The 13,986-nt window shown below is 47.6% G+C and overlaps 1 protein-coding gene across 1 annotated transcript in view; it reads left to right on the top strand.

Moving 5' to 3' along the window:
• Positions 1–13,986, top strand: part of nab (NGFI-A-binding protein homolog) — a 661,188-nt gene that overhangs the window by 340,840 nt on the left and 306,362 nt on the right. Inside the window, exon 5 of the mRNA XM_089547593.1 lies at positions 8,076–8,295. Within this exon, the coding sequence (XP_089403719.1) occupies positions 8,076–8,295 (220 nt within the window). The remainder of the gene's footprint in view (positions 1–8,075; positions 8,296–13,986) is intronic.

The following is a 13,986-nucleotide window of genomic DNA, read 5'->3' as shown; positions in this document are numbered from 1 at the left end:
ATGGGTCAACAGAGCAGAAATGGAGCACTGCCAGCGCTATGCCAGCAAGCATCCGTTAAGACGCTTCAACCGACTGGTTATTCGGGCGATTCCGTCTATTATACGCGCTGTCATTTTATTCAATATAGGCAGTTGCCACCGCTGAATTTATGCTTTTGTTAAAGATTGGTTCGTCAGTGCGATACAATGTGTCCTTTAGCTCAGTTTTATTTGTGCATACAAGACAAAAGTCTCAGTCATCCGAAGCAACTTACGATGATGAAGGAAAACCTGCCGGTTTATACGCCGTAGTTTCATTTATTTTCGAGCTTGGGTCTTCGGGCTGCGTCTGTCTAGTGCAATGTACTGTTTAGTGCTTATCATTAGCCTCTAAAAGAAAGAGTTATTTCCTGACGCATGAACCATTCCATAAGAATTCACAATGCACTGCCGCAATATAAGCGCCTTGATTACTGTTTCCTCTGGCACCCGGTTTGTTGCGGAATTCGATGCTTCCATAGCGCTACAGTTCGAAAAAAAAAAATTGGAGGCAGTCAACTTCATTTCTGAATATCAGTACTATACTTGACTGCATTAAAGCTGCGCGGAACAACCTAAAAGCTAAAAGTTACGTACACGTACACTGAGTTTATGCTAATTGCTGCTCTTGTAGGCGTGCAGCACAATTTCATACGCAAGAGAAGTTCGAATAGACTTAAATCGCGTTGGTCACCTCGCTCCCTGTTTATCAATTTAAAATGAGCTGAAATTGAATTGCTTCTATGTGAAACACTTGTACGCGCCAAAACATGATCGGGAAATGCAGCTATCTCGAAAACTGATTACTATGGGCTTCGCTATCTTGTGCCGAGAGAAAGGATCTGTACACTTGTTGGAAAGGAAACGTAGAAGTGTCTTTTACGCTGCGTTGAGGAGTTTCCGAGCAGGTGTACAAATGCTGGTGATCTCATAGTAGACCAGCAAAAGTGCGACTCTGAGGCCTGGCTCGTGTCTTGGTAAAAGTGCTCTAAACAAAATGTACCTATATATATGGAATGGTCAGGCCACGTTCACAACTCAGTTCAGATGGAGAATTATTCCTTCCCTAGTTTCTTGCATTTTTGTTTTTCAGCGTTGTCAGTATTAGTGGTGAAGATCACGCGTTTATCAGCGAGTAGGGCTCTTTTTTGTTGTTGAAATGGAGCAGAAATATGAGAGTGCAATTTATTCGGGATTTGCGTTACATTGCATCTTCAGCTAACATAAAATTACAGCGTCAACAATCTCGCTCGTTCGTCTGATTTTGATTTATTAACTTGTATGCATGTTAACCTGAACCCTTTCTGTTTTCGTCTGTTGTTTGCTCAGGAACATGTGCCACAACGACGGGTTATTCGAAAAGCAGTGCACGTTATTCGAAATTGTACGGAGGGAATTGACTGCCCTGGTACTTATCGTACGCTATTAGAAAATGAAGAACAGCGCGGACTAATAGAGCTTACGCTGGCTGTGAAGCAAAACTGTTCCTTTTAAAGCTTTTATTACCTCTTTAATAAAAGCTTAACCACAAGCCGAAATTATAAGCGCAATAATTTTCATGCCTCTGGTGTGTTGAAGCGCTAAACTGTTGATTTCGTTCAGAGCTGCGATTGGTCAGAGGAGTAACACAGCACCGATCATGCCGTCTGTCTTTCCTGACTTACTTCTTTTATAAAATGATATCCAATCATGAGTATGAAAGCACATGCACCGAATATTAGTGATTATTTTGGTCGTTAGCAACCAAGAGCATGTTTGCATGCGTGATGGTTGTCGTGGCCGATCGCGGCCAATGCACCCTTTTTCAGTAACGTTCTGTGCATCCGCCAAGCCGCTTCGTCCGCCATTATTGCCGACCATGTCAGGCGGAGATGGGCAGAAGATCGCTGTACGTGTTCTTCGAAGAAATAGCTTCTGGTCCCTTGAAGAAGCGAGGAGGCGCGGTCAGTGTCGCCAGCGCGGGTGAAAGGATCAATGCAGTGGGGGAGCGTGAGCCAGCATAGCTTTTAACTATTGTCCTCAAAATAACCCCGCCACCCCGCTTTCGGGAGAGGGCCATCTTCGAGAGGGAAGGGAGGCGGTGAGGGCTGCATACTTTGCTGTACAGCGTCTTCGCGCAGAGGGAACACAGCTGGTTTGAAGAGTAAAAAAGGGGGTAAGTTTTCTGAAAGAGACTAACGGCCTCCACCACCTCCACAGGGGTGTAACGATGCACTCCGCAAAGTGCATCGTTAGTCCATGCGCCTTCAGATAGCATAAGTCGTGAAGATGCACCCTTCTTACACCCTTTTTTCTTAGAGTGTACGATCCAGCGTGCGACGGCCGCTCCCGTGCTGTGCGATGTCTGCGCACGTTTTAAGGAAGCCCGCGCACACCTCCACCATGGCGACCATCATAGCCGCCCATGTTTCGCTTCGGGATGTTGAACCCCACAGCTGACAATTCCTGTTTGTTGCAGCTTCATTTCATTTCACTCCATTTATTCAACCCTTAGGGCCAAAGGCATTAAAAAGGGGAGGGGTTACAAGATAAAAATACATAAACATATGTAACGCATATTACAGAACACAGTATTATCATCCTCCTGTTATACAGGGTTAGCTATAGTGCAGTAGGAAAATGGTGGCCACCACTAATGTCGACGATATCTGCGGGTTCCATTCACGTGGTGTACGAGGCAAGGAAGACTTAGATGCCGTGATAGCGTCACATGTTTCAATACAAATTTTGTGACGATGATCAATGCGATTTGGTTGGTATCTGCGGGACGAAATGAAGGCTTCGCTGATAGCATGGGACGACGATACAGTTTATGAAAAAAGCTCAGACGAATGATCTGCCGGCGGGATGCGAAAAGCGGGAAAAAAAATCAGCTTTCATTCACGTTAGACTCTCGGTACGGTTAAAGTTGGACAAGATAACAAGAGCAGTGTTATTTTGAACCAGCTAAAGTTAAAGCAAAGTAATTACTTTTTAAGGCAATAGCCTTTAAGCGCTCATACTCGAAGCCATGACTCTCCGTCCCTCCGTCCGTTACATCTGAAGTAAAAGTTACTAGTCTTACTAGTCACAAGTCATGACTAACTATTCATTAGCCAGTCATGACTAGTTACTCATGACTGGTAAGTCATGAGTAGTCATCAAGGGTTAGTCATGACTAGTCATGAATGGTGAGTCATGTCTAGTCAGTCATTAATCAGTCATGACTAACATTCATGACTAGATGACTAATTAGTCATGACTTACCAGTCATGACTAGTCAAGAATGTTAGTCATGACTGCTTAATCATTAACCATAATGACTAAGCAGTCAACTAAATAGTGATGACTAACAAGTCATTAACCAGTCATGAGTAGTTAGTCATTACTGGTTAGTCATGACCACTTAGTGATGAACCAGTCATGACAAGTTAGTAATTATCAGTCATGGCTAGTTTGTCATTATCTAATTAGTCATGACTAACTAGTCATTAACCAGTCGTGACTAATTAGTAATGACTAGCTAGTCATTAAACAATCATGACTAGTTAGTCATTAACAAATCATGACTAGTTAGTCATGTGTCATGACTGATTAGTCATGACTAACCAATCCAAGTCGCCCCATAGCCGCCTCGCGTGTGCCTACGGCCGTCGTCTCGTTGGTGGCAAGGCTTTCCTCGCGCACTTCACAAGTGCCCCTGAGTTTCTCATGGTTTGCGTGCCACATGGCGGCGTATTCAAGTTTAGTACGTATCAGTGTCTTGTAAAGTAATAATTTCAAGGAAAATGGGACTTTGGGAGAGTTACGGCGCACGTACTAGCCCAACATGCGGTTAGCTTTGTTAGTAAGGTACTCAATATGGCGCGCCCAGTTAAGGTCAGCATAAGTATGAAGCGACCGCTTCTAAGCGAACATTATTTAGATAGTACGCAGACCGGGTGTTGGCACGTCTTGATATTCGTATAATTTTACACTTATTACCATCAAGCTCCATAAGCCATTAGTTACACCAAAGATAAATGTTAGACCACGCCGACAAGGTTAGCATCGTCGGGGGATTTCATTTCGCGGAAAACAACGCAATCTTCAGCAAACAAAAGAATGTTAAATATTACAATGGAAGGGAGATCATTGGTCTAAAAAAATAAACGAGCTCGAAGCAGTGACTCTTGTGGTGCGCCCGAGTAAACTTCGCTGCAAGGGGAGTGGAAATTTTTCGCGGATACGAGCTGCGATAGGTTGAGGAGAAAGCATTCAATCCATCTCAGAACGTTGTAGTCGGTATTCAGTTGCGTTAGCTTTAAAAATAATGAGCGGTGACATACCTTGTCGAATGCTTTGGAGTAATAAAGGAAAATGCAGTGAGCTTGTGATGCGTCATCTAAAATATGATAAAGCGTGATAGTGAATTTGGCAAGTTGGGTTTCGCAAGAAAATGACCTCCGAAAGCCATGCTGTGCCGGTGTAAAAAACGAATTACACTCGAGAAAGTTCACAAGGCTAGTGAACATATGGTCTAATAGTTTACAGCAAGTACTAAAGAGCGAAATAGGGCGATAATTTGTAGGGGTCGTTCTGTTTTCTGATTTGAATAGTGGAACTACCTTCCCGACTTTCTAATGTGTTGGCAGAATGTAACTATCGAGAGTCTGAAAAATCTTCGTGACTATTAAAAAGCCGGCGGCAATTGTCTTTTTTTTTAATTTTAGCATTATCAGTCAATCAGGTGATCGAGAAATGCGCGGAATATAACCAGCCCCTATATAAGTAGTAAGAGAATATGTCTATTTAGGGCAGGTAGTGACAGCTGATCCGGATCATGAGAGGGAAATAACTAGAAGAATAAGAATGAGGTGGAGCGCATATGGCAGGTTCTCTCAGATCATGAATGGCAATTTACCAATATCACTCAAGAGAAAAGTATACAACAGCTGTACCCTACCGGTACTCACCTATGGGGCAGAAACGTGGAGGCTAACAAAGAGGGTTCAGCTTAAAGAGTCAGTCTACTGAATTTTATCGACCATATTTTCTTTGCGGCAACCGATAGCTCTTTACTCAAATTACCGTTTAGCCAGCTGTGGTGCCAAGAAGTGCGGTAGAACATTTTAAAATAGAATTTATTGATGTGGGAACACATCTGTATGAGATGGTAGTCTCATCTGGCAACCATCTGGATTTCCGCCGCGCGGTGACAAACATGGCGGCACCCGTCGAAGCCGGACCTCTCGCTTCGGACTGAATTCTTGTTGTTGCTGCCTTTTTCAGTGCGTTCACTGAACATAAATGGGGCGCCGGTCTTTCGCTTCGTGTCATCTCGCCTATAAGAAAACATATAAGAGATAAATTCGCTTAATTTTAATAATTAGAGTGACGATTCTGCCGCTCCTAGGCTTAAGTGGAGAGTCGGTTTGTTTACAGCAATGGTTCCCGTCCTGACAATCAGATGGCGCCACTATAGGCTGAGTTTATTTTTGCGTCTCTGCTAGCATACGCTGAACTAAAAGTGGGAATGTGCCTGTGTTTTGCGTACGTGTAACTATAAATATTCATGTGATTTACAGAAAAAGTAAGCGGTACGCCTTCTACAGTTTACTAGAACAAAACGTGCGTTTCTCTGACATTGGGGCATACAAATGGCACGTAGTATATTCACTTATGCTTCTACAAAAAAAGACTACCACCTTCTTGAACAAAATGAACGTTTGGGGTCGCCACCATGCATTTTTACGCGACTTTTAACGCCGAAATAAAATATAAATTCCTGCCTAAACCGGGAGCAGTTCCCTCGTTATTGATGTTATAGGGTGCCAACTACCAGAATATGCCATTATTTATACACTCATCTCGGTGAGTAGACTGACCCTTTAAGTTAAGCACAACGCAGCGAGGTATGGAAAGAAAAATGATAGGGTTAACTTTAAGTGATCGGAAGCGGGCGGAGTGGGTGAGAGAACAAACGCGCGTTAATGATATCCTAGTTGAAATCAAGAAGTGGGCTTGGGCAGGGCATGTAATGCGAAGTCAAGATAACCGCTGGTCCTTAAGGGTAACGGAGTGGATTCCAAGAGAAGGCAAGCGTAGCAGGAGGCGGTAGAAAGTTAGGTGGGCGGATGTGATTAAGAAATTTGCGGGAATACGATGGCCGCAACTGGCGAAGGACAGGGTTAATTGGATAGACATGGGAGGGGCATTTGCCCTGAAGTGGGCGTAGTCACGCTGATGATGATGATGATGATGACATCCTCATCCTCGTGACCGCAAGCACATCGTGGGTTGTCTGTACGCCCAGTTCTGTGCAGAAAGTGATTCGTGCATGGTGTTCCCAATCGTAAGCTGTGAACCACGGGGCTTGTTAATACGGGAACTTTGGCCGTGAACACTTCCCACTTAGTTTTCACAGAGCGACCGTCAAAGTTTGTAAAGAAGTTTTCAGTGAACAGTGATAATGCGGTATTAATTGCATCGAAATCTGCTCTAATTTGATCAACCATGGTCTTTTTCTTTTATGAAGGTTGAGGACAGGCAGTGCTGGTGTTGAAAATGAGCAAAGAGTGACCAGATATGTTAGTTAAATACATGATAGCGGAAGCAAAGTCGGCTCGATTGATCAGGATCAAATTTAAAGTGTTGGTTGTGTTGACAGAGATTCCGGTAGCATTAATGCCCCTCAAACTTCTTTAGGTGGCATTAGTGGCTGATTGGGTAAGTGAAAAAACGAAGCCTAAATCAGGGAAATCACTGGTATCAAATTAAAATGGAGACAGGCTGGGAGGCAGGGTACCCAAGAAAATATTGGAAAATTTGAAATCACCCAGTAAAACAAGGAAGCCGATAAAAATTTAGTGTTTGTCAACTTCGTCGTCCAGGTCGTTAGTAAACGAGCGTGGAGAAGAAAGAGGGCGACAGCATACGCCGAATATTATTTTCCGGTTGTTTTGTTTTTTGAGAGAGGCTGCCTTGACTGACAGATTGTGGCTGTGTTTCCCGTTCCTTCTGTTTTCCCTCTTTAATTCCCTCATTCCCTTCCCCAGTGCAGGGTAGCCAACCGGACACCTTTCTAGTTAACATCCCTGCCTTTCATCCTCTCTGTATCCCTCTTTATTTTCTTGTGGTCCAGAGTAGCTGATGCCCAGAGAGTTTTCAAGACGCTATTAGTGTAGACGCATGATGACGCGATGTCTTTCGAAACAGCAAGAAGAAAGCCGCCTCCCCGCTGATCAGTTCTGTCATTGCGATATACTGCGAAGCGGTGTGCGTTGTGAAAGATCTCAGCTGATTAGATGATAGCCATGTTTCAGTAAGTGCGACGATATGCGCAGAACAGGTGTCGATGGCCGATGAAAGAGATGTTTTCTTATTCAAGATACTTGTGAGTTAGTATAAGGATGGTGATGAATGACCACTACTCTCTCGTACCCCTAGGACGCATCATGTGCCGAAGCGTCTGGTAAGTCTTGGAGCGCGTGAGGCACCGCACGCAGCCTGCGTGCAGTGCCTCGTACAACCTTCGTTGTTCCGGGTGGGACGCACCGTCGTCAAACCTCGCCTCGAAACATAAGCCCAACATTTTGGATTTGGTTTGTTTATGTTTTCTGTCGATGTCCAGGGTCTCTTTTACTCAGTACCTCATGCTGAACTGCTTGTGTTGAAGAAAACGGCGAGGTTCCCTTCCAAAAAAAAATTGGCGGGCGCTTAGCTTTGGTTAAGCCTGGTAGGTTACGAAAGTGAGTGCAGCGCCTCTTAACGGAAGGAACGCAGCGCTCCGCGTCTAAAGGTCACGCGTGGCTACGGACCGCAGCTGCGCGACGACTCGACTTGGTAGCCCATCTCTCACCCTTGTATGACGTCAGGCTATGACGTCACAGGGCATGGCATGATGTCATAGGTCATTCTAAATGTCACGCGTGGCTATCGGCCGCCGGCGACGACTCGACTTGGTAGCCCATCTCTCACCCTGGTATGACGTCAGAGGTCATTCTAAAGGTCAAACATGGCTACCGGCCGCCGCTACGTGAAAGGCCGTTCATGAGCGTGGTATTGGTTTCGCAATAAAAGAGCCCCTGTGTTCGCAGGTGCGCGCCCTGTGCGACATGTCGATGGCCGAGCAGCAGGTGCGCGAGTACCTGAACCACTGCCCGCCACCGCCGTCGACGGGCGCCGCCGCCGCCGAGGCCAGCCAGCAGGGGCCGCTGGGACCCGCGCCGCCGCCGCCGCCGCCGTCGCAGGGACCGTCGGCCACTGTGCCGCCGGGCTGCCCCGGACGCATCCTGTCCAGGAACGCCAACGGAACCAGTGAGTCTGTTATGGGGCTGCAATGGGACGGGACGTTGGAAGCTCAGTCGGACAACACCAGGATGGAGGAACAGGCCGCAAAGTTGAGCAATCTTTGGAGAATCACTTACAATGAAATTAGAAAAAAATATAGGTCAAGTGGGTACACATGTCAGAAGCAAAAAATAAAATCACGAAATTTCGGTGCAAAAACATGAATATTAAATATAAATGCTGCCGGATCTATAAACACCAAGTCGCACTTTTGGGTGCGTTGTTTATGCGTGGATAGTACCGGAAGCGGGCAGAGTGGTTGACGGAACACGCGCGGGTTAATGACATCCTAGCGGAAATCAAGAAGAAATTGGCTTGGGCAGGGCAAGATAACGGATGGCCATTAAGAGTAGCGGACACACCAATAGAAGGCAAGCGTAAGCACAGAGCGGCAGATAGTTACGAGGGCGAATGAGTTAAGAAGTTTGCTGGGAAAAGGTTGCCGCAGCGAACACAAGACGGCGTTAATTGGAGAGATATGGCAGAGGCCTTTGCCCTGCAGTGGGCGCAGCCGGGATGATGGATGATGATTATGAAGCTGGAGCTGTGAGCCCTTAACACTTCTTTTTTTTTTTACCCCGTAAGTCGGTCTGACGTATAGGGCTTCCTCTCTACGCCCTATACGTCCTCTCTACGTATAGGGCGTCCTCTCTACCCTATACTGACGTATAGGGCGTCCTCTCTTTTCCCCTCTTAATTCCACGATCGCCATCGTCATTAGCCAGGTGACGCACCTCCGACTATGATTGTCTTGAGGCTGAGGCGACCATCCTGCCCCAGCAAATCTTCTAATCAAATCGTCCCTCTGCCCTCTTTCGGTCTCATCCAAGCACAAACATTGCACCCAACTTGCAACTTGGGGTTGTATTTATCCTTTTTTTTTTTGCACTGACATTTTGTGGTTTAGAAGTTTTTGATTTGACATGTGTACCGGCTTTACTTTTCTGTTTTGTTTTTCACTCTTAATTCTAAGTGGGGCCCCAACAAGAGTGCTCAACTCTGCGACCTGTTTCTGCATACTGATGTAAAAGTTTGTCGTACCGGGCAGTTGCCTTTGAGGCGCCCAAGCGAGCCTGTGATTCGGCACAGCTCACCCGACCGGCGATGTGCAGGGCATGAAGGAAGGACGGTAAGGAAAGTGCACAGGCTAGTTCACTGACTCGAGTTGAGCTACAAGACATTGAGACCTGCAGACAAGAGAGTGTTGTAAGAGATGTCAGAGCTTCGGCCGAAGCGACGACGCCGGCTTTTGCAACAGATACGCCTCCTGTGGCTCGGAGCCCTCACCAAAATCGGTGAAATCCCTAAGATCCCAGCGCCTAAGGGTGACAAAACCACACCCACAGCAGAAGCACCACTTTATTCTTGTGTCATTCAAAAGAGCTCCCGAAAAGCTCAGAAGTCCTTGGCGTAACTGGCGCTTAAATATTGAGCCCAATCCAGAGAACGCAGTTATATTTCCCCAGGGCCAGACCGATAGGCAGATAAATGCATGACCAGGAGTCCGCCCTCTTGCTCCCATTCAGGAGCACAAGACATGCACGCCGAAAACACAAAGGAAATGAAAATGCAGACTTTGCGGTTTGCCTTGCAGTGTTGTTGAATGAGAACAGCGACAGCACAGGTTCTGTAGCCGGAAAAAAACTCAAGAACGAAGCTGGAGGTGTCCCTCAAAGGAGGCCCACTAGCCAACGGCGTCGACCGATTGTCAGGACGTTGGGTTTAATGCGATTGAGCCGTGGTTATTGCCCATTTTTCTGGCATCCACTGCGATTTCACGCTACCGGGTCAAAGGGGATCGGTCCAGTGGGAGAGGAGGAAATCAGTGAAAGGTGGGAATCGGTCGACGCCATTGGCTAGAGAAGCTCTTTGAGGAGCATTTACCGCTTCGCTCCTGAGTCGGTATTGTGGGCTAATACTAAGCCCACACAGCGGTTGAGCACCCGTTCTGGAGTGACAAAAGCCGTGGCCCACACGTTGTGGCATTCTCGCAGAGAAAGGCTGTGCATCCTTGGAAGACCACGTGCACCGCAGACCGCCCAGCGCAGAGGAAGATCAGTATAGCTGAGTGAAATACTGACTGCTGGGTCACAGGCCAGCAAAATAAACACGGGTAGCAAGACTTAAGGAACACTCGTGTGGTTTGTACAGGCTCACACAAAAAAGATGGCGCAAATGAGGGCAGTAAATGAATAGTAAATCAAATCGAACCTTTTTTCCGCAAGCCTGCACATATGCGCACAACATGGCCCCGGAGAGGGGGCAGAAGGAAGTAAGAAGAGCACACTCCCTTCGCCCCGGATCACACACCACTGGCAGTAAGCAGTGCGGACTTACCGTACTGGCAGCAGTACGGTGCAGAGCAGCAAGAGGCGTCATTATTCAGCGCAACGGGAAACTAGTGCGCTTCTAAAACAGCGCTCTCCCTGTGAAGGGGAAACAATAGAATGGAAAGCACATCACGTCAGTGTGCCTGAAAACGCACCAGTAAGAGCAGTCGCACTGCTCTCCGCGATACCAACAAAGGCATACTGTAAGGTTACCGCTGCGTTTTCAAAACAATAAAACCACTCAGAGATCGCAAAACAACGGCGAAGTAATAAAAGCATTTTCATTTTCTTTTTGTATTGCTTAACAGTCTTCCAATTATCGATGTATGCGCTTTATGCATTGAATCGGTCTGATTAAATGTGTGGTTTGGTTTGGTTTATTGGGGTTTAACGTCCCCAAGTAACTAAGGCTATGAGGGACGCCGTAGTGAAGGGCTCCGGAAATTTCGACCACCTGGAGTTTCTTTAACGTGCACTGACATCGCACAGTACACAGGCCTCTAGAATTTCGCCTCCATCGAAGTTCGGCCGCCGCGGCCGGGATCGAACACGCGCCTTTCGGGTCAGCAGCCGAGCCCCTTAACCACTGAGCCACCGCGGCGGGGATTAACGCTGACGCTGATTGATGTGTGCTGGGTTCCATACTTCGTCTAGGCGCCAGTGGAAACGAGAGAGATCACATGCAAAGTGTGTAAGATTTCTATTGAGATATGAGTTAGTGGGCAAGCCAACGTTCCCTATCTATGTTCATTGACCAAATTACACGTGTACTTGAATAATGAAAATCTTTTTTTTTTCTATTAAAAATTATTCCGTACTGATTCTGCTTTTCATTTCTGTGTGCCTCACCCCTTATGTGTTACCCTCTAACTAGGGTCTTGGAGGCATTAAAGTGAAGGCCTGTTTAATTTTGACATAACTGAGAACAGCTATAGTGTAGTTGTAGCGTTGTGGTAACGGCAGGGCATGAAAGGTCTATAGCAGTCTGTTATCCAGGCCAGGCTCTTCAGCGGTAGCTCTTTCTTGATGCGAATGCAATATGGCTGAATGGAGTTTGTTACAATACAAGTGGCCCAAACTAGGCCACAAGGGGAAAATGTAACTCTTTTCATATTTGCATGTCTCAGAGGTGCTTGATACGACGGCACTCCCGAGTTCCGACGCAATCCCCAGCGTCCGGACTGTGTCTTTTAGCAAAGAGACGTTGTCCGCCGCTTGCTGAAGGATTTAATTACGGTAATTAGCGTTAGAAAGCCACAAAGGACAAGAAAAAGGACTCCCTATGCCATGTAGTGATGTGTGTCCTTTGCGTGCGCTGCTCCTTCCGTGCTTCGAGATCCGGACGCTGTATCAGCACTGGCAACTTTGCGCGGAGGACATACTTTTTATATTCCGGCTCCCTGGGATTACGTATTTCCTTCTGAAGCAACCTCTCGCGCATGCAGAAGCAAGCGTCGTAAGCTTCCACTTAACATCTTAGCAATTATTTTCGATGTTTGTTTGTTTTTTCTGTTGTGTGCCGGGAGGGTAGGTCGTATAGGGAACCCTCGTTTGTCGTGCGCGCACGCGGTTTATCGACGCCCGGCGAATTTGGCCTGGGCTATCGGAGCGCTAGCCGCACGCGGCGTCCGTGGAATAACAATGATGCGGCATAATTCACGCCAGCCGATGGGGCGCTTTTCGGCCGCGCGTTGCCGGCTCGGTGCGTGGCGGGTCGGGATGCGTTTCCCACATCGCGGGGACGATCCAGAGGAGGCTCGCTGAGAAGCGCGGGAAGCTGACACCGGCATGGGGACCCCGTGGCGCGCCTCCTGAACGCTGGAAAAAAATATGCCACACGTAGTACGCAATGGCGCGAAATGGCGATGGCAGTATTTAGCGGCTCAGGGTGTTCGCTGCGTTTAATCTACGTTCGAGTTAGCGTTAGCTATGGTTAATGGCTCGTGCCGGTACGAGTGACGTCACTGTGTTCGGATTAATCAAATTCGCACTCTGACCTATGAGCTTTGCACATGGTGTGCTTCGTCAGCGACACGCGACGCCGCGCAAACGACGACCTGTTCCTGTAACACTGCGCGTTCAAATATGCCGGAAAATAAGTTTAAAATGTTTCTTTTTTTATTGGGTTCGACGTCCCAAAGCTACTCGGGCTACGAGGGACACCGTAGTGGAGGGCTCCGGATAATTTCTCCAGCTTGGGGTCCTTTAGCGTGCACAGACATCCGACAGTACGCGGGCCTCTACAATTTCGCCTCCATCGAGATGCGACGGCCGCGGCAGGGATCGAAACCGCGTCTTTCGGGCCAGCAGCAGCCGAGCGCCATAACCAATGCGCCATCGCGGAGGTTAAAAAAAAAGCGCACTCGTGCGAAAACGTCGTGCGTGTGACTGAGCATTTCAGCCCCGTTCTCTTCCCGTGCTCCGTGCTTTCGAGCGTGCAAAGTGCTAAGGGAGCCCGTCACGGGCAAATTAAGAGCAAAGCGGCAAATGCTCCTCGAACAAAGGTCTCGAGCGAATTTTGTCTACCTAGGTGCTGTCATTTTAGTTCAAGGGCAATCGCACTTTCCTTCATGGGTTGCATCCATGACTGCAGTCTCGTTGTTCCCGGGCCGAGACGAGGGTGCGATAATTTACCCTCTCCGACTGCCACTGCCACAAGTGGTTGCGCCGAAAGAAATGGCGCGAAGTCAACGGCTGACGTGGGCGGCACATTGACATGGCGCGCTCGCTCTGGTGACGATATATGGCGCTGCTTACCACATGACTAGACATCACGGTACGGCTGCTACGTCAACGCCGACGGATGCACCGACAGCTGGGGGTAAAATATAACTACGAGAGGACACGCCGTCTTAAATGGGAGGCTAAGAACAGCAGATGAGAAATGCGTTGTAATTCATCGCCAATAACAAGAGCATCGACCGGAACGCATTTGTACAGAACTCGCACTTGGAAAACTGCACTTGTGGTTTCTCAGGTGCGTCTACGAGTTATTGAAAGCTATTTTCTACCGAAAACGATGAAATTATGGAAAAGATCATTGTTTGTATGTAGCTTCAGTGCAGCAAGCAACATGGACACGTTGATCAAGAGTGCGCAGGAAGACACCGACCGCGGTGGCTCAGTGGTAAGGCGCCCGTCTACCGAGCTGGAGTACCCGGTTTCGAACCCGACCGCGGCGGCCCCTTTTCGATGGAGGCGAAACGCAAGAGGCGCCCGTGTGCATTGCGATGTCCGTGCACGTTAAAGATTCCCAGGTGGTCGAAATTATTCCGGAGACCTCCACTGCGGCACCTCTTTCTCTCTTCTTTCACTCCCACCTTCCTCC

The sequence above is a fragment of the Amblyomma mixtum genome, chromosome 6 (genome assembly GCF_055824585.1).
Source record: "Amblyomma mixtum isolate Tamu chromosome 6, ASM5582458v1, whole genome shotgun sequence".
NCBI classification, from domain to species: Eukaryota; Metazoa; Arthropoda; class Arachnida; order Ixodida; family Ixodidae; genus Amblyomma; species Amblyomma mixtum.
This window is presented reverse-complemented; position numbering and strand designations above follow the sequence as displayed.